Here is a 24,080-nt window from a genome sequence, read left to right on the forward strand (position 1 = left end):
GACTCTGAGGATTCAAAGAGAAGGGACACTTAACCTGAGGCACTCTCAGGGTCTGGCAGGAGGGTCCAACAGGAAAACCAAGAGCAAGCCTAACTGTGGATTCTGAACCTCCCTCACCCCCGAGAAGGAAATGCCAAGATACTCTCAGGTCTGACAGCAAACCGCATGCTCCTTAACAGCAGACATCTAAGAGCCCAGGGTTGTCCTCTCGAAAGCCTGCGTGACCCAGAAACTGATTCCACATCATTCTGCCATGGCCCAAACCCCATCCTGAAAGATGTCCTAAAGGCTACATTCGGACCAACACCAAAGGAAGGAGCTGTTCCAGGTAAGTGAATTTTCTCAGTGAACTAAAAGTCATCAAAATTACACAGCAAAGCTCAAAAACCATCCTCGTGCAAACTCCCCTCAACGGATCACATGCCTCCCTGCCCATCATGGCAGAAAGCACCGACTCATTTGTTAGACCTGCTGCTGAGCGGGGAGAGACCTCGGGGATCCCTGAAGAAGGGGTAGCCCCACACTCTTGAGTGAGTCCAGTGTTCTCTCTTCCTCCCTTCCACTGGTCTCAGCTGTTGAGCACTGGTCCCTGTTATTTCTATTTCACTACCTGGCCTTTTCGAGAACCCTGAAGATGACCTTGCCCTACAGAGAAACAAGATGGGTGTTTCAGCAGCTACTGACAACAGCTTTTTCTTCTTGTTTACCTTCTAACACACGTCTACCACTGGCTTTAATTATTCAACCTAACAGTATGTTTTCCTTGGGAAAACCAGTAACAAATTCCTGAAACAGTCATCTGCTGACACCACTATTCCCTGCTGCTGCTGCTAAGTCGCTTCAGTCGTGTCCGACTCTGTGCGACCCCAGAGATGGCAGCCCACCAGGCTCCCCCATCCCTGGGATTCTCCAGGCAAGAACACTGGAGTGGGTTGCCATTTCCTTCTCCAATGCATGAAAGTGAAAAGTGAAAGTGAAGTTGCTCAATCGTGCCCGACCCTCAGCAACCCCATGGACTGCAGCCTTCCAGGCTCCTCCATCCATGGGATTTTCCAGGCAAGAGTACTGGAGTGGGTTGCCATTTCCTTCTCCATCACTACTCCCTAATTCAACCCAAAACCTAACCAACTGTCAGAATGCTCTACGAGCTCGCAGTGCATCAGAAGCAGGAATAAAGCCCTGAATGCGACACCCCAGGCCTCAGTGGCTTTGTGCACAGATGCTCAGGAATGCAAGGAGGTTCATAAATTAAAAAGATCAAATAAAACAGAAGCCCTTAAGAGACTTCACATTAGCTATGACTAAAGCAACTGTGTCATAAGATCAATCAAACCTTTACTTTCCTCTGGCCATAAAGAAGAAGACGGTGCACTTCAAAAAATTAAGCTCCTTCCACACTGTTACAGAAGATAATAAATCATTTTTAAAAGACAGAACAATAAACCCAGTTCCTAGAAAACTGAGAGGAGGCAGGGTGGTAGTAAAGGAGGCCACTGTGAAATGTCATCACCAAAGAGCAGCTCCCCAGGAAAGAAAGCCTCACACTGAAAACCCAAACGAAATCTTCCCTTGTGAGTCTCCTCTGGCTGGAAAATCCGTTTTAAAAAGGACGTACAGGACCTGGGGGTCTGGAAATACACCAAAGGAGTGCAGGCAAGAGAACGCAGGAGAAAAAAGAAGGGAGGTGAGAATTTTCAGCTTTGGACACCGCCTAGTCACCAGCATCAGCAACCTGGTCTCCAAGGAAAAGAAATCATAGCGTGGAGAAGGGAAGGGAGATGGAGGAGGTGGGGAGCCTTCTGCCTCCTTATGATTTCCGCTGTGCACCAGCCTGCCTGATACCTCTTCCCCATGAGAAAAGCCTGTGGCCTGGCAAGCTACCACCAGGGCAAACAAAAGCTGCAGGTTCTGACAGCCCAATGACCCAAGGAGTAAACACACCTCATTCCTACTGGCCACAGAAGAAAAACCCACATAGAGAATTTACAAGATTAGAAGAAAACCAGGAAGCTCAACAGTTCCCTTTGGTCAAGAAGCAAGGGGTCCCCACAGTGAACAGGTCAAGATGATGCTTACAGAAAGAAGCAGCCAAAAGGCCAGGATAACCAGGAAAAACAATGGACCATTATAAGCTCGCTGCTGCAGAGACAGACAAGGCCTGGCCCTGGACTGGAAAACTCCCAGGTACCACGGCACATCCGGCTGAATGAGGCACGTATCTGCAACCAGGAGATCAACAGTGACACTTCCGCTAACAGACTTTGCAATCAGAGACCACATGGGCAAGTCCTGCTTCTTTTCACCAGAGAAGCCAAGCACAACAGAGCTGTAATCAAGAGACCAAGGTGTGCACCTGGAAAGACCCTTCACCGTGAGACGGGATGGCAAAGTACAGAGTCCCATTTGTCCCAGACAAACTAGTGATGCACCCAAAGAAATTCCAGCCTCTGGGCCAACCACCTTATCCACTCCAGTGGTATTTTGGAGGAGGGAATGTTTAACAGGGGAGTAGAGAAAGAGGTATTTTCACCTCTAACCTCTCGAAAGGTATGGATTTGAATGGCCAAGAGAAAGTGGAGGAGATGGTCAGGAAAAGGAAAGAAGGCAAGAAGCAGGTGAACTGTGTTGCAGACACAATGTTAAGAAACATCTCATCCACCCTCCACTTTACAGCTGAGGCCACTGAGGCTGGACCAGTGAAATCAGCTGCCCAAGGCCCAACACCAGGAGAGCTGTCAGATCGGGGCTAGCAGAGGAACAGACACAGTACAGGGACTGAACACTCTCCCTTCCCCTCAGAATCTCCCCCAGAGTTCCCTGACTGCCAGCAGGGTACTCAGTCTGCCTAGACAAGTCACATCTGTAACCCTGCAGTGGTCACTCTCCAAACACATATCTGTTGACACTGGGGGGACGCTGGATGGACTGCTCACTGCCTACGTGGCTCTGGAGTCCTCTACAAGCAGCTGTGACGGTGTCCTCAGCTCTGGGGGTGGGGGGTATGTGTCCTTCTAACTCACTCCAAAGCAGGCCAGGCCACTTAATAAACACCTCTGATGTGAAGCACCTCCCCAAGGGTTAGAGTCTGATGACCCTGCTCGGGCAACCTCACCTCGATGGCATCGACAGTGGAGACCCACCTGCAGAAGGTGGACGACTATCGGCCTGCACGATTGAAGCCCAGAGAAACACCTAAAGAGGGATCTTTACCGGCAACAGAGATGCCAGCAGGAGACCAGCAGGGAGGCATTAAAGGACCAACAGGAAAACAGTCTTAAGCACACAGGCTGATCTCGACGTGGCTGGGGTTTCTGGTTCCATCATCTGCTAACTGTGGGACAGGCTAGCTATCTGCAGTCACGGCACTTGTCTGAGCCTTGGTGTCTTCAACCATAAAACAGAGGTAACAGGATCTACACCAGACAGGCCAAGTGAAAGGATTCAATTATCAAAAACTTCCAGTTAAAACACAGCACAGCCCTTAACACAGAATTAGGGCTCAAAGAAATGTCAGCCATTGGTGTTAAAAAATTAAAACAACAACAACAAAAACTCTATTAAGATTGTGATTTCTAGGAAACTAGAGAAAGAGGCCCTCAAATCCGGATTGCCTGGCTAGAATCCTAAAAGCCAAGGCAATTCATCATTTGCGGGAACTGCCTTCACCAGCCAAGGACTTGGATTGCCAGCACCTGCATATAAAATCATATTGACAGAGCCATCTTCAGCTGGAGCGGGAAGATGATAATCCCGTTAGTAGGGCGGCCTCCTGCCAGGGTGTGAGCGGTCCCTGGGGCCACTGGGCTCTGCAGTGCTGAGCGTGTCAGCAGAGCAGTGAAGGGAGTAAAGAGGAACCATTTGGGGGGCAACACGGACAGAGGAGGCAGAGAGGCAGCAAGCATTCCCCAGAAGCACCCACTCAAGGAAGGCAGCAGGTGCATGGTATTAAACTGGACAGCAAGAGACAGGTCGTGCCAATTAATCACAGAGGCATCAACATGGATGGCGTTTTCCAGGCCAGGCTCCACAGAGGCAGCCGGTGGCTACAGAAGCGGAAACTCACGTGTCAGAATGCTTGCATTTGAATCCTGGCTCCACCACTTCCTAGCTCTCTGCTCCTGGTAAAGTGGTTTAGGTTCCAGGGACCTTACAGGATCTTTGTAATCACTGAACAAGTTAAGAGTTAATATGTGTAAAAAATTTAAAGCAAGCCTGGCATACTGTAAGCATCCAATAACTGCTAAGAGGCAAGAGAAAAGAAAAAAAAAGGGGGGGGGGACTGACAGTAACATTTCAGCTATGCTGTAGACACCCCAAACACACTCATGCAACAACAGCATCGTTTCAAATACGTTACCCTCACTGAGAACAAGGCAGAAGTCCAAGTCTCCCCTTAGAATTCTGGGCAGAAGGTACCTATAAATCTATCACTTCACACCCAAGCTTGCCCTTCAGAGTTGAGGACAGCAGATGACAAACCAGAAAAACAAGAAAGGTAAAAATAGGAGAACTGAGCAGCCCAGCTCAGGGTCCTAACTACAGGACTCATAGAGGCAATTCATAGTGCCACTGAACTCCAAGGCAAGGTATGAACTAACCTGGGATCACATGAGAAACTGCCAAGCCCCAACCTTAACAAAAATGCAGAGAGCATGGCTGTCCAACCACAACTGACAGCTTTGCCCTCCACCCCTAGTTCCTCTAAGCACCTTTACTACTCGATGATTGTAACACAGGCTCGGGGTGTCACCCCTCTGCTGAACTCCAAGAACCAATTCATGAGAATGACACTGTAATAATCACGAGGCTTGTTTAAACAACACTGTTACAGAGTCACTCACTCACTCACTCCAAAAGACAATCGACTAAAATAATCTTGTCAAGCCTGGAATTCTTAGTCTGAATTCAGAGAGCTGGGATTGGAAAAAATAATTACATCTGTATTTCATTAGCCCCCAGCTGAAATTTAGCACTTCCCTCAATTATGAATGTAAGCAACACACTGTGGTAACATCAGCAGTACCTGTGACTCCAAAGAGAAGACTTAATATAGTTTTAGAGTCGTTAGAAATAGCTCCCCACATTGCTTACATTCATCAGGACCTCAAAATTAAAGTATTTATTAGACCCACAACCAACCAAATTTTGATATTCAATGCATTAGTAAAGAAATACATATTAGTATGATAGATTTTTTCAAACATTTTTCTAACTGTATTTCAATATATGTGGTCCTGTTTAAGAGTCTATGTGGAGACCCTGGTAGCTCAGCTGGTAAACAATCTGCCTGCAATGCAGGAGACCCCGCTTTGATTCCTGGGCTGGGAAGATCCCCTGGAGAAGGGATAGGCTACCCACTTGGGTATTCTTGGGCTTCCCTGGTGGCTCAGACACAATAAAGTATCTGCCTGCAATGCAGGAGAAAAGTGAAAGTGAAGTTGCTCAGTCTTGTCTGACTCTTTGTGACCCCGTGGACTGTAGCCTACTAGGGATTCTCCAGGCAAGAATACTGGAATGGGTTACCATTTCCTTCTCCAGGGGATCTTCCCCACCCAGGGATCGAACCCCAGTCTCCTGCATTGGAGTGCAGGAGACCTGGGTTCAGTTAATTCAATGCATTAAAACGTCTTTCTGAAACATCTTCACCAGAGTTCCAGAGGGTCCATGGCACAAAAAAAGGCCGAAGGGATAAACACTAACTGCACACAAAAGCCTGAGAAAATAAGGGCTTTACGGGGAAGGAGCTGGTCCCGCCTGCTGTTACATCACTGGCACCGCACAGTGACAATACACAGGTAGGTGCCCAGACGTATTTACGAATCAGGAGACCCAACACAACCAAATACAAAGGAAAACACAGCCCCAGCATTCCAGCTCTGGTTCATTTATTCCAGATCATCGACATGATAAAACCATAATGGTACAAAAGTACCTGGAAGGATCCTGGCAACCACCTGAAGGCCATATGACACAGACAAAGTATAAGCAAAGCAGGCAGGTTCCTATTGCGGTAGGAGGGGGAAATGAATTCACCACCTCTTTTTTAGTGGAAAGAAGAGTGTTTGGGGAGCTGAATGGGAACCGTGTCCCAGGCATCTGACACCGCTAAGAAAGTGTCACCGGCTACATCTACCTACAAACAAGAGGAGAGAAGCAAACACCCTGTCCACACATCTCTGCATCCTCTCTTCCTTCTCTGATCCGTGTCTATGGAAAACCACGTGAACGTCCAGCATTGGTTTCAACACAACCTCTAGAGCAAGCCGTGCTGAGCAGCACACAACGGGCCTCGACACTAATCAGCACCAGGGTGTCAGCTTCGCCAGGGGGACACCAGGAGGTCCACTCCTCGGGGGCCAGAGCCTGGCCTCTGCCTCCACTGGGACAGGGACCCAGTTCTGTTCACCTGGCCCCAGCACACACCAGAACCGTCAGCACAGAGGGTCTCCACTGGACTCTCATCACCCCCACTGCCTGCTGGGAAGACCCCCAGCTCCCACCAGTCTCTCTCTGTTCTCTCCTGCCCTGCCTGTCTATCCTGCCTGGAACAACCACCCTGAAATGTCGATAACGTAAATCAGATCAAACCTTCCAAAGGCTTCCCACCACATGAGAACAAAATCCAACTCCCTCCCGACATCGCCAAGGCCTCCTGTGATCTGGCCTGCCTGGCCCCCACCCTCGCCCCTCCTCTCCTCCAGGATGGCTGAGTCACCCCCATCTTGGGGCCTTTTCACAAGCTGCCCCTCCCTGGCTCCTCGCTGCATCCTGGGCTCTGCTCTAATGCCACCTCTTCAGAGAGGCCTCTCCTGATTTCACTTTCCTGCTCTTCAGAGTCTCATTCTACTCCTGTATCCTGTGTAACTTATCACTTACCACTACCTGGCATTACATTACTTTACTGCAGTGATCATCACCCCCATTTAGGGGGTGGCTTTAGAAAATGCCAATGCTTCAGGGCCCACCCTAACTAATAAAGTTGGAATTTCATGGAGTGGGCCAGGCATCTCTCTATTCTACAACCTCCTCCCTCCCTGCAAGTGATTCTACTGTCAGTCACCATGAGAATAGCATTTCTCAAACCTTAATGTGTACAGAATGTACCTGGGGATCTTGGGAAACCGTAGATTCTGATTCCAAGGCCTAAGGTGGGCTCTGACAGTCTGCGTGCCTAACAAACTTCTAGGTGATGCCGATGCTGCTGTCAGTAGACCCTTCTGAGTTGCAAGCATCTAAAAAGCATTGTCTGGCAGAACTTTCTGTGATCATGAAAATGTTTTAAACCTACACTGTCCAATGCACATGTGCTAATTAGCACTTGAAATGTGGCTGGGGCAGCCGAGAAACTGAATGCTTGATTTCAGGCTGCCATGTTGGATACTGCCTAAAATTAACCATCACTAGTCCCATCACTTCATGGCAAACAGTAAGGGAAAATGTGGAAGGAATGACAGACTTTATTTTCTTGAGCTCCAAAATCACTGTGGATGGTGACTGCAGCCATGAAATTAAAAGACGCTTACTCCTTGGAAGGAAAGCTATGACAAACCTAGACAGTGTATTCAAAACCAGAGACATCATTTTGCTGAAAAAGGTCTGTCTAGTCAATGCTACAGTTTTTCCAGTAGTCATGGACTATAAAGAAAGCTGAGCGCAGAATTGATGCTTTTGAACTATGGTGTTGGAGAAGACTCTTGAGAGTCCCTTGGACTGAAAGGAGATCAAACCAGTCCATCCTAAAGGAGATCAGTCCTGGTGTTCATAAGGACTGATGTTAAAGCTGAAACTCCAATACTTTGGCCACCTGATGCGGAGAGCTGACTTAATTGAAAAGACCCTAATGCTGAGAAAGATTGAGGGCAGGAGGAGAAGGGGACGACAGAGGATGAGATGGTTGGATGGGATCACCGAAACAATGGACATGGGTTTGGGTGGACTCCGGGAGTTGGTGATGGACAGGGAGGCCTGGCCTGCTGCGGTTTATGGGGTCGCAAAGAGTCGGACGCGACTGAGCGACTGAACTGAACTGAACTGTATGGATGTGAGAGTTGGACCATGAAGAAGGCTGAACACCAAAGAATTGAGGCTTTCGAACTGTGGTGTGGAGAAGACTCTTGAGAGTCCCTTGGACTGCAACGAGATCAAACCAGTCAATTCTCAAGGAAACCAACCCTGAATATTCACTAGAAGGACTGATGCTGAAGCTGAAGCTCCAATATTTTTGCCACCTGATGTGAAGAATGGACTCACTGTAAAAGACCCTGATGCTGGGAAAGACTGAGGGCAGGAGGAGAAGGGGATGACAAAGTATGAGATGGTTGGGTGGCATCACCGACTCAATGGACATGAGTGTGAGCAAACTCAAGGAGATGGTGAAGGACGGGGAAGCCTGATGTGCTGCAGTTCATAGGGTCATAAGAGTCGGACACGACTGAGCGACTGAACAACAACAAGCTGGACAGTGCAGATCTAGAATGTGTGTGTTCCATGAGGAAAGGCATCAAGGCCTGGGAATGGGGAGGGTAAGAATCAAGGATTATTCCAAATTCGTGGTCTAAGCAGTGCTCTGTGGATTGGCTATGAAAATCCAACCAGAGGCCTTGATGGCCATCACCTCAGGAGTGGGTCAATATTTACCTAAGGCAGGGAGACAAATACAAAAGGCTCTATTGAGACAGCTTAGTAATTAAAGCACGTGGTAACCCACAGATGACTATCTTGACTTTGAGACTCCATCCCACATCATCACCAAGGTCCTCCTATCCATGGCCCCAGACACACCTGACCCCTGCCAATCCAGGATTTTGGACAATCTTGTGGTCACAGCCTAACCATGTTTTACTGCATTGATTTGTTTATAGGATGGCTGTCTCTCCCACTCAGCTGCAGGCTGCTTCAAAGATAGAACACATTCCTCCTGGGAACTCTCTTCCCATCACCTGGCACACAGCAGCACTTACTAAATACTGAGTGAGGGACAGGCCTGAAACCTGACCAGGAAGGCATTAGTACTTTAACTGTTAATCATAAGAAAGAGACAAATTGACGGGGCAGCGGTGGGTGTGGAGAATGGGAATCTCATAAGCAGAGATCATTCTCTCAAATCACTCCAAGATTTCCAGACGCCTATGACCAGATTACAGAACACAGCATAAAAAGGTGGCCCTGGAACTGATGGTGCAGTGGTTAAGAACCTGCCCTGTGCGGTGCAGGGGAGACAGGTTTGAACTCTGGCCGGGGAATAAAGATCCCACATGCCATGGAGCAACTAAGACCCTGAGCCACAATTACTGAGCGTCCGGGCTCTGGAGGCAGCGCAATACAATCGGAGAGTCAGAGGGACACAGCAAAGATCCCACCTGCCACAAGTAAGACCCGACGCAGCCACATAAACAAACATATATATCTTTTTACAGTGGTCCTAACTGACCCATACAGGCTCATTTCTGAAAATAAGAATGGACTGGGCAAGTAGGTGATGTCCTTTCACTCTGAGACCCCATGGACTGTAGCCCACCAGGCTCCTCTGTCCATGGGATTCTCCAGGCAAGAATACTGGAGTGGGTAGCCATTCCCTTCTCTGGGGATCTTTCCAACTCAAGAGATCAAACCTGGGTCTCCTGCATTGCAGGCAGATTCTTTATCGTCTGAGCCATCAGGGAAACCCGACAATAAATCTAAAATCCATTAATCTGCTATTTGGAAGAGGTGTTTTTCAAACAAGTCACACAGGGCTAAGGTTTAGAATCATACTCTTGCTTAAAAAGTACACAGGCCGGGTTCCCACTAATAGCTGCTGGGAGGGGCATCTGGCCCCAAGGACAGCAAGGCCCCCGGGAGTCTGGGCAGTCCAGATGCTCCTTCTCTCCCTGCAGTTAGAACCTTGTGCTTGTGACAGCAATGAGATTTCCAAGGCAACCAAGGACAACAGAGTGGAGAACTATGGCCCGGAAGGAAGCAGATTAAATTTTAATACTTACGGGTCAACATCAAATTTATTTTTAAAACTATGTATCTGACAAAGCCAAATAAGCACGACAGAATGGCTGATGCCCCAGGAGGGTCTCTAACTATGAACACTTCACACACGTGTACAACTTTTCCCTATTCTGAGAATATTTCAAAGAGCGCAGAGACTCAAGGAAAGTGAGACAGCAATAAAACCCCCACAAACGGTAGAGGGGAGGGTTTTCAGATTCAGCCACTACTGATTTTTTTCCATTATTTCCAAAAACACAGGGCAGATCCCAGTTGAAGCACCAGACTTGGCTAAAACCATGCAAAACAATTACTTCACCAAGAGATCACCAAGTGAAAATTTTAAAACACTGCTGTGCTGACCTGTTGCCAAGACAACAAACCAGTTAAAAAGCAATGGTTAACAGACATGTAGTAGCTTTCCATTCACTTACTCATTCAACCATTCCTTCCCCTTACTCTGCTAGGCCACATCAATCCACCCATGTAAATCTCATCTTGGGGCCAAATATCCCCATTAGGTTCTATGGATTAATTATAATACAAATTGTTAAAGCAGTTAGCATGTATTACACTGGTTGTCTGTGTAATACACCAGGTACTGTGTTGTGGACTATCTCATTAAACCCTCACACCTCTCCAAGGCAGACAGGTACTGTTATCCAGACTAACATCAAGGCAAATGAGAAAACTTTAGGTATCTCATCCAAGTTCACACAACTGGCCAGTGGCGGAGTCTGAACTTGGACAATCTGACAAAAGAGTCATTTAGAGAATTCAGCCTTACTGAACGTAACACATAACAGCATTATTTCTGAAAACAGCATGGAGCCAAGTTCAAACTCTAGCTCTTCAACTTACTAGCTCTATGCTGCTGCTGCTGCTGCTTCTGCTGCTAAGTCGCTTCAGTTGTGTCCGACTCTGTGCGACCCCATAGACGGCAGCCCACCAGGCTCCCCCGTCCCTGAGATTATCCAGGCAAGAACACTGGAGTGGGTTGCCATTTCCTTCTCCAATGCATGAAAGTGACTCGCTCTATAACTTTGAGCAAATTAACATCTCTAAGCCTCAACTTCCTCACATGTAACATGGAGATGAGAAATAAATACAACAGATGAGAGGTTCAGAGTACAAGGTAGGGTAGTCCAGCTACAGGAGTGCGTATCAAAGAAAAAGTACACTTAAGTTATAGGATGATTTTTAGCAGACATAGCCTATCCTGGAAGTAACAGATACACAAAGGTTACTCAGTTCAAAATTAGTTTACTAATTCCGTGACACATTTGTTTAAACATAGGACCACGCACTTGCAAATTTTATATTTATTTCTGTGAAATGAGTAACTCTGTCCCAATAACCACTGTCTGCAGGAAGAGCACATGCTTGATTAAAATCAAAATATGAAGACATACTTGTTAAATAAAACTGTTCCCAATTCAGTTCTCTCATAAATGTAAGCTCACATGTAGCATCATTTCAGTATGTGTACAGGATCTGCTTAAAGTGAGACAGACCTGTAATGAGTTTCTTTTTTTTTTGAGATTTTAACCAATTCGTGTTCTTAGACGCAACATGGAGCAAGCCCGCAGTTTAATAAAATCACCAAATCTAGTCTCTCTTTCATCCACTCAGTAACTGAGCTCTAGGGTAATCTGCCCAGCACACTAAGACAGCTTTGGAACTACACACCACAAACTAACATTAATCACGAAAGGGTATGCCAATTTTAATAGCAACTCCTATTTGCCTAGCTTCCAACATCTGCCAGTGTTAATAATATTTAACCGACAAACTGCAGTAAGGAAAAGAAACAGAACTTTAAACACAATTAAGCATTCTTTTTAAGGCATGGTGTATAAAAGCTCCCTTCCCTGAAAACATACTCAGCTACCTTTTGGGTTGCAATCAGTCCATAAACATTATTAATGATGTATTTTCAAAACACTGCCAAAGTTTTTTTCTTGTTTTTCAACCAGCACTTCTGAAGAAACTTATGATGCTCATCCCCCATCAGCCTAATTTGAAGGCATCATTTTGAAGCCTTGCTAATAAGAGTAGAATTAAGTGATGTGGGATCACACAGCTCACTCCAGAACGTTTACATGCAGCGCTCTTCCTCCAAAAAATAAGGGGGGGGGGGGGTGAGGAAGGAGGGAGAGGAGGATGCCCTTACTACTCTTAAAACATTCAGAACGCTGAATCTGCTGCTTTTCATTTAGCCTATTATTGACTGTTAATGCCTACAAAGGAAATTTTTTTTCATTAAGGGAAAACATTCTGGATTTATTTTTTCCCAAGCAGTTCCTAACATCAGCTGCTTTGTTCAAGCGGGCAAAAAACTGAATGCCATCGCTTAATTAAGCTCTTCTGGTGACCTCCCTTCACTCACTCAGGCCCAGTCCTCTCCTTCTGAAATACCTACCATACCCCATTTCAAGAATGTACCTTGACATTGTGGGGGAGAAGGTGATCACCGATTCAATAGCGACATCATAGGGCTTGTAAACCAGCTACCTATTTAGTATATTTAGTATATACCTATTTAGTATAAGCCAAGCACTTGACACACAGTTGTCTCATCACCACCCTGGAACGGATGCACTGCTCGTCCCGTCTGACAGGTAAGGGTAAATGAGAGCAGAGAAGGAGGAAAAGCCCCAAACCACAGTCATAGGTGGCCCTGGCCTCCCAAACCCTGCCCTTCGGTAGCAGGCCGTTCTGACCGTCACCAAAGCCTGCTGGTCCTAAGTGCGCTCGCCCAGGACGTGGAGGGCTTCCTAGTTAGCAGCAGACGATGACTCTGCACCTCGCCTAAAATCAGGCCTTTTCCAGGCTGATGAGGAAGGGAGGCGTCCGGGGGGTGCGATCAGGTAAGACACACACATCCCGGGGTGGTGGGGGCTGGGGAGAGGAGGGGGCAAAGGCCTTCGGATTAGAAGCCCGGCTCCCCGCACTCCTCCCCGGGCGCGCTGAGGGACCGGGCGGGCCTCCCTGGCTAAAGGTGCGCACACCTTTCCTGGGCAGTCGGGGTCCCACGGACCGGCCCTTGAGTCCGGCAGAGCGGGACCCCGGGCACAGAGCGCCGCGCCGGGCAGGCTGGGCACCCGGGCAATTCCCCAAGCTGGGGGAGAGGGGTGGCGGGGTGGGCGCCCGGGGTCCGCGGGCGAGCCGATGACCCCTCCGCTACGGCCAGGGAGGGCTCCCCGCTCACCACCGCCCCGACTCTCGGGCCAAAGTTAGTGGGGCGCGGGCTGGGGGTGCGGGGTGTGAACCTTCCGGCCCGGGGCCCCGCGGGGGTCTGGGGAGGGAAGGGGCGGGGAATGGTCTTAAAAAGGCCCAAGGTAGCCTGGCAGCAGCAGCCTTCTCCTGGAACAAAGGGCTTCTGTTTCGGGCAGGGATCGCCCGGCCGCGTCCGGATTCCGAGGGAAAGAAACTTTTTCCCGGGATGCCGGAGCCGGGCCCGGGCGGGGGCGGGCGGGGTGGGGGGCGCGCCGGGGCGCGGCGCTACCTGCGGCCGGAGCCGCCCCCGGCTGCCCCGCGAGGCCCGCGGGCGCCGCTCACCTCCTCGATGGCCGCCACGGTGTTCCGGCACTGCGCCGTGCGCGTGGTGAAGCTCGAGGCCGTGGGCGCCTTGTAGTCCTCATGGGTCTCGGCCACGAATTCCGACACGGATATCTGGTCCGGCATCGCCTCGGCGCGGCGGGCGGCCGGCCGCGGGGCAGCCGCCGCCTCAGCCTCTTTGCGCGGGCTCCGATCGGCCGCCCGGACGCCGCCGGCCGGCCCGCGGACAAAGGAAGGCTTTGGGGCGCGGGCCGCCGCCGCGGGGACCGCACGAGCCGCCGCAGGGCGCGGGTGGGCCGCCCGCCGGGCCAGGCGGCGGGAGCAGGGGCCGCGCGCGCGCAGCCCCGCGCAGCTCGGGCGCGGCCCGTCCGTCCGTCCGCCCGCCGCCGCCGCCGCCGCCGCCGCCTGCACTCACGATCGGTCCCCGAAGCGGAGGCGCACAGCCGGCGGGAAGTGCCCGCCAGCCAGCCGCGGGCCCCGAGCGACTCCCGCGGAGAGAGGGGCGGGCCCGGGCCGGGGGGCGGCGGCCGGCCGGGCGCTGGGCGGGGCGGCGAGGAGGGCCGGGCCGCCAATCCGCGCGCTCGCCGCCGCCGCCGGGAAGCCGATCCTGCAGGAAGGAAGGCGGCGCGCGCCCCGGGCCCGCCGAGCTGCTCGCCCGCCGCCGCGCGCCGCATTGTCTCGGCGTTCGGGCGCCCAGCCGCGCGCACCGGGGTTCCATGGCGCGGCCCGCCGGGCCGGCCGGACAGACCTCCCGGGCGCGTCCCGGGCCCCCCTCCCGCCCCGCGCCCGGACCCGCGCGCGGGGTGCTCTGGACACCTCCCGGGCGGTGCACCGGCTCCCCCTTGCCCCGTCCCCGCCCCACCCCAGGAGTGGATTCCCTTCTTGGCCGTCCCCCACCCCCGAGTCGCCGGGGATGCCCGTCCGGGCGCTCGAGAAAGTGTGGGAGGAGCTCGCCCCCTACAGGACGACGCGCCCCCCGCCAACCAGTTTTGGGGTTCGGTGACGGTAATGAGAAACGGCCATGGATGGAGTCACCCAGTCCTCCCAACCTTGTGAGGCAAGTAAAGAGGTGGTATTCGTTTAACACGGAAGACAGAACGGTGCTCCCTAGAGTACACTGAGTGGCCTACTGGGGTTCAGATCCAAGTCGGGGCGCTTCCTCCGAGGGTTAATAGGACCCCTGGTCAATGTCCCGGTCCGTGTTCCTGCCGTCCTGGGTCATTCTCGGTTAGTTAGAAATAGTTTCGGGGTACTAGGCCAGGACTCACTCTAGGCAGGTAAGAATATGCTAAAATGGTTCTCCTGGGGGAAGTAGAGGGGCCCAGTGGGGAGTAAGACAGAACCAAGAGAAGGAGCTTTTTCTTATGATTTCATCCAGAACATGCAACAAGAGGGGGCAAAGCTTATACATAACTGATCCAGTAAAGAGTTTGAATTAGTACAGATTTCCATTGAACAGCTCTTAAGGAAACGATCATAATCATTTTTTAAAGGGTGGGGGGAGATAAATTGGGAAATTAAGACTGATATACCACTACTATGGGCTTCCCAGGTGGGGCTCAGTGGTAAAGAATCCACCTGCCAATGCAGAAGACTCGGGTTCAATCCCTGGGCCAGGGAAATCCGTGGAGAAGGAAATGGCAACCTACTCCAGTATTCTTGCCTGGGAAATTCCATGGGGACAGAAGGAGCCTACTATATATGAAGCACATAACTAATAACCTACTGTATATAGCATAGGAAACACTTTTCAATACTCTGTAATAACCTATATGGGAATAGAATCTAAAAAAGAGCAGATATATGTATATGTATAACTGATTGACTTTACCTTATACCAGAGCAACCCACTCCAGTACTCTTGCCTGGAAAATCCAATGGATGGAGGAGCCTGGTAGGCTGCAGTCCATGGGGTCGCTAGGAGTCAGACAGGACTGAGTGACTTCACTTTCACTTTTCACTTTCATGCATTGGAGAAGGAAATGGCAACCCACCCCAGTATTCTTGCCTGGAGAGTCCCAGGGACTGGGGAGCCTGGTGGGCTGCCGTCTATGGGGTCGCACAGAGTCGGACACGACTGAAGCGACTTAGCAGCAGCAACACAACATGGTAAATCAACTATACTTTAATAAGGCTTCCCTGGTGGCTCAGACAGTAAAGAATCTGCATGCAATGCAGGAGACCTGGGTTGAATCCCTGGGTGGGGAAGATTTCCCTGGAGAAGGAAATGGTACCCACTCCAGTATTCTTGCCTGGAGAATCCCCTGTACAGAGGAGACTGGCAGGCTATAGTCCATGGGGTCGCAAAGGAGTTTACAGGACTGAGCCACAACTGGGCAACTAACACTTTCATACTCTAATAAAAAAAAATTTTTTTTTTAATCCAGAAGTTCTGAAGACACTGGTCAAATAAAATCCGACCCCATAACCCTACACCAAGCATATGATGTGCTTTCTGTAGCTGCCAGCAGTAAAACCAAGAGAAACTTTACAAAAACCTTTTGTTCATCAGAAAAGGAGGAAGTGTGAGAGACATTGGAAATTTAATATCTGAGACAAAGCAGTCTCCTGACACTGTAGGACAGTGGACCAGTCAAACAATCTTTTTAAAGCTCCCTTGTAAGAATTTGCTATATGAGGTGGCAGCATGGGTCAGACATTATGTATGGCCTTTGGTATTTTAGTAGCATTTCATATGAAATTTTGTTTTTCTGAAATAACTGTATTAGTGGATAGCTTTTATAACTGTACCAGGCAATAAGTTACTGTTTTTAAAGCTGTAGCATCTCTGTTTCTATCTTCTGTTTATGTTTTTTCACCCTTTTTGGTGTCTTTGATAGTTTCTGCTATTTGCTCCTCTCTACAATTCAGGTTCTGTAGATATTATTTATATTAATATACTCTCTCCTATGGGCTTTCCAGGTGGCACAGTGGTAAAGAATCTACCTGCCAATGCAGGAAACTTAGGAGATGCTGGTTCAGTCCCTAGATCTAGAAGATCCCATGGAGGAGGAAATGGCAACCCACTACAGTATTCTTGCGTGGGAAATCCCATGGACAGAGGAGCCTGGCAGGCTACAGTTCATGGGTTCACAAAGAGTCAGACACGACTGAGCACACACATCCTCTCCTGCACCATGAAGATTCTATTCCCTCCTAGGTAGCTTTCTAGCTACAGTTGTATTGCTTTTCTTATCCTGGGTAAGTTTTCAAGTTTTGATTTTTAGACGAATAGTATCTATCAGGCTACAGATTTAAGGATATAAGAAGAGTAGAAAGTAGTGTTTTTCCTTGACAACTAGTATGGCATTAACCAGACTGATACAAACTTCTTCTACAAGGACCAAGTTGAGCTTCGTGTTCTTCTCTATCCTCTCTTCATGGGCAATTACTGTCCTTGTTTTTTATAATGTAATAGTATTTTTCAGGTACAGAAGTGCTGCGCTGTGCTTAGTCGCTCAGTCGTGTCCGACTCTTTGCGACCCCATGGACTGTAGCCTGCCAGGCTCCTCTGTTCATGGGGATTCTCCAGGCAAGAATACTGGAGTGAGTTGCCCTGCCCTTCTCCAGGGGATCTTCTCAACCCAGGGATTGAATCTAGGTCTCCCGCATTGCAGGGGGATTCTTGTCTGGTAGACCAGGGAAGCCCCAGAAACCTGTAGTAAACAAAAATGAAATGGCAAAGGTGTACTGCGTTATACACAGGGATGAGAAGGCTGGTGGAAAGCAAGTCATCCTGCCAAGTCCGCTACAGAGAGAACATCCATGATAGAACACCCAAGCAGTTCATTCCTCCAGCCATCCCTGAGAATCTCAGAAAACCTTGCCCAGCACCAAAGCCAGAATTAAACAAGATCAGAACCAAACGTAGCTAATGTGTCTCTGAAATTAATAGAATGAGTAGTTTCCAATAAATTTAAAAAATAAGAGTTGAATGTGGATCTAGAAGACATTATAGACACATGCTTTTTTTTGGGCAGGGGGTGGGGATTCATGAAGAAAAGATAAACATGCCAGGGAAACCATTACAGGCCTATACTCCCTTATCTAGAACTTTAAAATTCTGAATATCTCTGAAAAATCTAAAGTTCAAAAGCAACATTTTTAGTAGTAAAATTGACCTAAAATAAATTGACATGACTATTTACAGTCTTGCTTCATCAGAATATTTATGTTTTCCTGCAAACTATAAATATACTTATGGAGTATGGCCCCAGACCTCACTGGGCGTGACTTAGAATATCTAGTGTATGTGCTGTATTAACTCTCTAAACTCTGACAAATTCCGTACACATCTCACCTCAGGGGTTGGTTTCAGATAAGAGGTTGCAGGATTGTATTATTAAGAAAATAAACATGGTGTTGCAGACTTGTCATTTCTAAAGAAGAGGAAAGAAACTCTTCTCTCAAAAATGAAATTTTCAGCAGCCCTTTGAGATTGGCCAACAGCCCATTTTCCAAAGGAATTTTCTAACCCTAGTAGTTCTCAAGAACCTGAGATTTTTCACTCTGAAATCAAGGTTTAAAATACATTCTTATCTCTGAAATTTGCTTGAGGGTTGGCTGACTTAACACAAGACTTAGCCAGTTCACTTGCTGTAAATGATTAATTTGTAAATGATTATTCTTGGAAAGGAAAGATCTATGTCTTAAAAGAACTATGGTAAAAGTGTAATTAAATAGTAAAACAAAAAGAAATGCTCCCCCCCCACCCCGCCCTGAGATGTGAACATGTAAGCTTAAGCAGAAGTTTCATTTCCATGCTTAACAATATTCACCCTCAGTGTTTCTGAAGGGACCCATTATCCACAAAGTGAGAGAAATTTGAATACACTTACCACAGTGATCCCACCTTAGCACTTGAGGGGGAAAAATCAGCATGCAGAAACTATTTTACAAATGAAAACTTAGGTTCTGATGTCAGCTTTGCTTCTCTGTGACTTTGAATAAGTTATAATAATTAACCTCCCTGGACTCAGCCCATTTGTAAAATGAAGGAAGCTGGACGAGCTAATTTCAAAGGCTACTTCCTGAGCAGGCATCTCATGATTCCATCATCCGTATTCTGTGTTAGTTTAGGCACCAGAGGGAACTGCTACAAGGGCCACATTGCTACTGGGGAAATTTAATCAGTGGTCCTATTCGCTTGAGAACAGGCCTGTTTTAGATGACGTTGGGGACTAATTTTTGAGAATGTTGTCATTTTGTTAAGCTGGTAGATTTAGATGGCAAATTGATTTATTCATAGCTAACTTCACCAGAAGATACTTTGAGTCTGTTCATTTTTTTTGTTTTAATAAAGCTCATTATATTTATTTAGTTTTATTGGAGGATAATTGCTTTCCATGTTGTGTTGGTTTCTGCCAAACATCAACATGAATCAGCCATAATTATACATATGTTCTCTCCCTCTTGAATCTCCCTTTCACCTCCAACCCCATCCCACCCCTCTAAGTTGTCACAGAGCACCAGGTTGAGCTCCCTGCGTTATACAGCGACTTCCCATTCAGTTCAGTTCAGTTCAATCACTCAGTCGTGTCTGACTCTTTGCGACCCCTTGAACCGCAGCACGCCAGGCCTCCCTGTCCATCACCAACTCCTGGAGTCCACCCAAACCCATGTCCATCGAGTTGGTGATGCCATCCAACCATCTCATCCTCTGTCATCCCCTTCTCCTGCCCTCAATCTTTCCCAGCATCAGGGTCTTTTCAAATGAATCAGCTCTTCGCATCAGGTGGCCAAAGTACTGGAGTTTCGTCTTTAGCATCAGTCCTTCCAATGAACACTCAGGACTGATCTCCTTTAGGATGGACTGGTTGGATCTCCTTGCAGTCCAAGGGACTCTCAAGAGTCTTCTCCAACACCACAGTTCAAAAGCATCAATTCTTCGGCGCTCAGCTTTATAGTCCAACTCTCACATCCATACATGACCACTGGAAAAACCATAGCCTTGACTAGATAGGCCTTTGTTGGCAAAGTAATGTCTCTGCTTTTGAATATACTATCTAGGTTGGTCATAACTTTCCTTCCAAGGAGTAAGTGTCTTTTAATTTCATGGCTGCAATCACCATCTGCAGTGATTTTGGAGCCCAGAAAAATAAAGTCTGACACTGTTACACATGGTAATGTATATATTTCAGTGCTACTCTCTCAATTCGTCCCACCCTCTCCTGCCCCCACTGTGTCCATAAATCTGTTCTCTATCTGAGTCTCTATTCCTGCCCTGCAAATAGGTTTGTCAGTACCATTTTTCTAGAGTCCATGTATATGCATTAATATATGATATTTGTTTTTTTCTTTCTGACTTCACTCTGTATAACAGGCTCTAGGTTTATCCACCTCACTAGAACTTACTCAAACACGTTCCTTTATATGGCTGAGTAATATTCCATTGTATACGTGTACTATAGCTTCTTTATCTGTTGCAAAAATCAGTTCTAGATAAATGAAGTATCGTTTACTGTGCTGCAGGCAGCTCCTGCTGACTTCAGAGAGCTGACTGTTAAATTTCCTGGTGTTTTGCAAACTATAGGATGTATCTGTGTGGTATAAATACCACTATAATGGTGTACTGCTACACAACTCTTCCTAACTCTACATTCTGTCAGTTTGAAATTGCCCACAGTAGGACTGTTTACACCAGCACAGTTGGCAAATGTTAAAAAAAAAAAGCACAACCTTATTGTTTTGCTGATTGTCTAAGTGTAATAAAGGGGTCAAGAAAATGTTAAAAGTGCAGATTTCAAAGCTCAGAGATAGAGGGCATAATTGTCACTCCCTTTATTTATACCTTTCAGTGGCATCACTTTGCCCAAAAAAAGATGTAAACTTAAAAGTGTGTCATGTCTGTAGCCCTTACATTATGAGTTGTGAAAATATTTGAGGTAATATTCTTCAAGTATTTGCAAACTGTCGTATGATTCAGCAAAGAGGGCACTCATCTCATTGACAGATGAGTGAAGTCGCAGCAGGTATTTCATGGCTTCACTTTCATCTTAGCCATTAACATAAAAATGTCAACCACATTTCGGAATCACACTCATTTGTCAATGACATGAGGAACTTCTCTGCCAAACTGGGTAATAATCAAGCACTTATTTATAGTCTTATTTTGTCAGATCATGGTTGAACTGCAAACACCGATTGGCTTTGAATACAAGAGCTGGGCAAAAATCAACATCAGTGTTCTGTGAAAATCAGTGAGCTCAATGACCTGGTAACTTAGTGTTAAAGAACCTGCCTGCCAATGCAAGAGATGCAGGTTCAATCCCCAGGTCAGGAAGATCCCTGGAAAAGGAAATAGCAACCCACTCAGTGTTTTTGCCTGAAGAATTCCATGAACAGAGGAGCTACAATCCGTGGTTTCACAGAAGAGTTGGACACAACTTAGCAACTAAACAACAACAAATGGAATTTATAATAAAGAGTATTATATAATTTATTATTATTTACAAATTGGGTGCTATACATCCTTTGTAGAATTAAATGAAAATAAACTTACATATGTATGCACACACAGACATTTTTTGCAGAGCAGGTTGTTAAACATTTACCAGCCCACTGCTGAGTGTAATTGCATCTTCCCTGCCAAGAGGCAGAACATGAGACCTTCCCACTCTGAGTCATGCCAACAGGATAAAGCCCACATAGGACAAAACCTCAATAAACTGGACTATACATGCAAAGGCAACTTGTGTTCATAGAAATTGTCTTAGAGTAATTAAGAAAATGCCATTTGTTCAAGTACCAGGCCAACACGAACCAGTGCCAACAGAGGGTGTGGTCTGTTTGAATCAAAAAGCAAAGAAAAAAACCCTTTAATTAGCTCTCTGTATGCACATAAATTTTGCTAAAACTTTTATTAAAGAGTGCCTGCAATAATTTCTTGAGTCCAGTCACTCTCCCACCATTTAGACCCATTCTTAGGTTTTGTGGGACACCTTCTTAGGTGGTCCAGCAGTCCATTTATACATGATCCTGGCTCTAAAGACCTCCAGTGCTTCCCCATTGGCCACAGGATAAAGTTTAAACCCTTTAATGTGTCCCAGGCTCTGTCCTAACTCCCTTGGCTGTTAACCTTCTCCTAGCCAGGTTGGCAGACTGCCCAGGGGCTAAAGATGGCCTGCAGCCTCACTTTGTACTGTCCCCAAGGAAAGAATGGTTAGACTTTTTTTTTTAATTTTATTTATTTATTTGGTTGTGCTGGGTCTTTTTTTGCTGCATGTACTTTTCCCTAGTGGTGGCAAGTAGGGGGCTACTCTAGTTGTGATACCTGGGCTTCTTATTGCAGTATCTTCTCCTGTTGCAGAGCACAGGCTCTAGAGCATTTGGGCTTCAGTAGTTGCAGTGCGTGGACTCAGGAGTTGAGGTTTCTGGGTTCTAGTGCAGAGGCTGAATATTTGTGGTGCACAAGCTCAGTTGCCCTGCGGCATGTGGGATCTTCCTGGATCAGGATACAAATCGAGTCTCCTGCATTGGCAGGCAGATTTTTTTTTTTTTTTTTACCACTGAGCCATCAGGGAAGCCACTGACATTTTTTTAAATGGTTGAAAAACATCAGGAGAAGAATATTTTTTTTAATACATGAAAATGATATGAAAAATGATATGAGGTGAGATGGCTGGATGGCATCAGCGATGCAATGGACATGAACGTGGGCAAACTTTGGGAGGTGGTAAGGGACGGGGAGGCCTGGCATGCTGCAGTTCATGGGGTCTCAACGAGTCTGACACGACTGAGTGACTGAACAAAAACCACAGTTTTTTTTTTTGTTTTGTTTTTTGAAAAACCACAGTTTTATTGGCACCCAGCCACAGCCACTCAGTTACAAATTATCCAGGGTGGTGGTGTAGTTGAGTCGTTGCAACCCACCTACAACCCACCTACCTAAAATGTTTAAGTAATTATCTGGCCCTTCACAGAGGAAGTTTGCTGACCCTGTTCCAAACTCACCAAGCTTCTCATTTTTCTCGGCCCATAGAGTCCTTTTATGAAGTGAATTAATGCAGTTCTCTGCCTCTAACCTGCTTCCTAGAAGGTCAAGTGCTAACTCGGTTAGCAAGGTCTCTCAGCTTTCTCTCTGCTCCAGCCTCATCCCCTTCCCACTCCCATCCCCAGGTTCTCACCACCCTGCAACCCCAGCCACCTCAGGCCACACCTAACTCTCACTGTTCACTTAACATTAAGTGTTCCCTCACCCGCAAGCCGCTTGGCTTGGAACCCTTGTCTTCTGTCCATCTGACATACCTCTGGCCACCTTTCAGGGTCAAAGGCAAACCTCGCCTCCATGAAGTCTCTTTTGAACATTCCAGGCAGGGTCAGCCGTCTCTGTGCTCCCACTGTGCTTCAGACCTGTGCCCGATGCTCTTGCTCGGAAGTGAAACGAAGTGCCTGTTGCCGCGTCCTAACACCCAGAGTAGGTCTCCAGTCCTTCCTTTCCTGTGCTCCCCACCACCCTCTCTCCTCTCATTGGCATGTGGAGCAACTGCATTAGCCAGACAAGATGGGGGCTCTTGTTTCATTCCACTGATGAGCCTTAACTTCACCCTGGAAAGAAAAAGTGCTTCACCTCCCCCAAAGAACTGGATGCTTCCATGACAGGAAGTTCCACGTTATAGCATGACCAGAGCCTCTGTGTCTCATCTCACTGCCTTCAGAGGCTAGGCTCCTGGGGGCAAAGGGGCCAGGTTTGGCTTATCTCTGCCCCAAAACACAGAACATGCACACAGTAGGTGCCTAATAAACACAAATTGAATTGCTTAGATGTGCTTCTCTTCTAATACACAAAATGAGAGAAGATATATGAATTCAATACAAGGAAAATCTGTAGGGTTGAGAGATGAAGATGTAGGCAGCCTCTTGGGTTTTTCCTTCTCTGTTGTCTAGAGTATCCTGGTAAACATACAGTTGCAGAGGGAAGTCAAGACTTGGGGGTGGGGGGCAGTTTGCTTGATGGCCTGACTTCTTCAGAAATGGACTTGTTCAGTCTTCCTCCCTTGATATCAATACCAGAAGACCTACTGTGTGGCTGGTTTCACCCCACCTGGTGGTGGGGTGACCTCACCCCATGTAAACCAAGGCACTCTGTCCCCTCTACCCTTACTTCTCAAAGTGTGGTCCCCTGACTGGCAGCATCAGCATCAGCTGGGAGTTTGGTAGAAGCACAGAGTCTCAGACCTACTGAGTCAGAGTTTGAACTTTCACAGTACCCCAAGTCATTTGCTTAAAATTTGAGGAGCCGTGGTCTAGCATACGCAAAGGATGCATACACCACAAGCAGGAACCTGGCTTTCCCATCCTGTCTGAAGCCCAGTATTCCAAAATATGTAAACTATACTGTGCCCACGGGACTTGATAAAACCTAAAGAATTAGGTTCTTTCTAATGCTGAGATTCGTGAAGATTCCTTTCAGTTCTGAAAAGCCATGCTGTCACCCATTCTGTGTACTTGCTGTTGCACTCCATTGCTCAGTAATTCAACTAGTACTTACTCTCTACTGTGGACTAAACACCGTCCCCCAAACTAGGATGTAGTTGTGAACA

The 24,080-nt window shown here is 47.6% G+C and overlaps 1 protein-coding gene across 7 annotated transcripts in view; it reads right to left on the reverse strand.

Annotated features, from left to right (window-relative positions):
• Window positions 1-13,886, reverse strand: part of ASAP2 (ArfGAP with SH3 domain, ankyrin repeat and PH domain 2) — a 158,583-nt gene extending 144,697 nt beyond the window's left edge. For 2 of the 7 annotated variants that reach the window (XM_055540973.1, XM_055540972.1), the window contains exon 1: window positions 13,540-13,886. In XM_055540973.1, the coding sequence (XP_055396948.1) occupies window positions 13,540-13,665 (126 nt within the window). In that variant the 5' untranslated portion in view covers window positions 13,666-13,886. Of the gene's footprint in view, window positions 1-2,076; window positions 3,045-3,112; window positions 5,141-13,539 lie in introns of those variants that run through there. The other 5 variants (XM_055540977.1, XM_055540976.1, XM_055540975.1 and 2 more) reach the window with 5 other exon arrangements.
• Window positions 13,887-24,080: the final 10,194 nt, after the last annotated feature.

Source organism: Bubalus kerabau, chromosome 11 (assembly GCF_029407905.1).
Source record: "Bubalus kerabau isolate K-KA32 ecotype Philippines breed swamp buffalo chromosome 11, PCC_UOA_SB_1v2, whole genome shotgun sequence".
Classification (NCBI taxonomy): domain Eukaryota; kingdom Metazoa; phylum Chordata; class Mammalia; order Artiodactyla; family Bovidae; genus Bubalus; species Bubalus kerabau.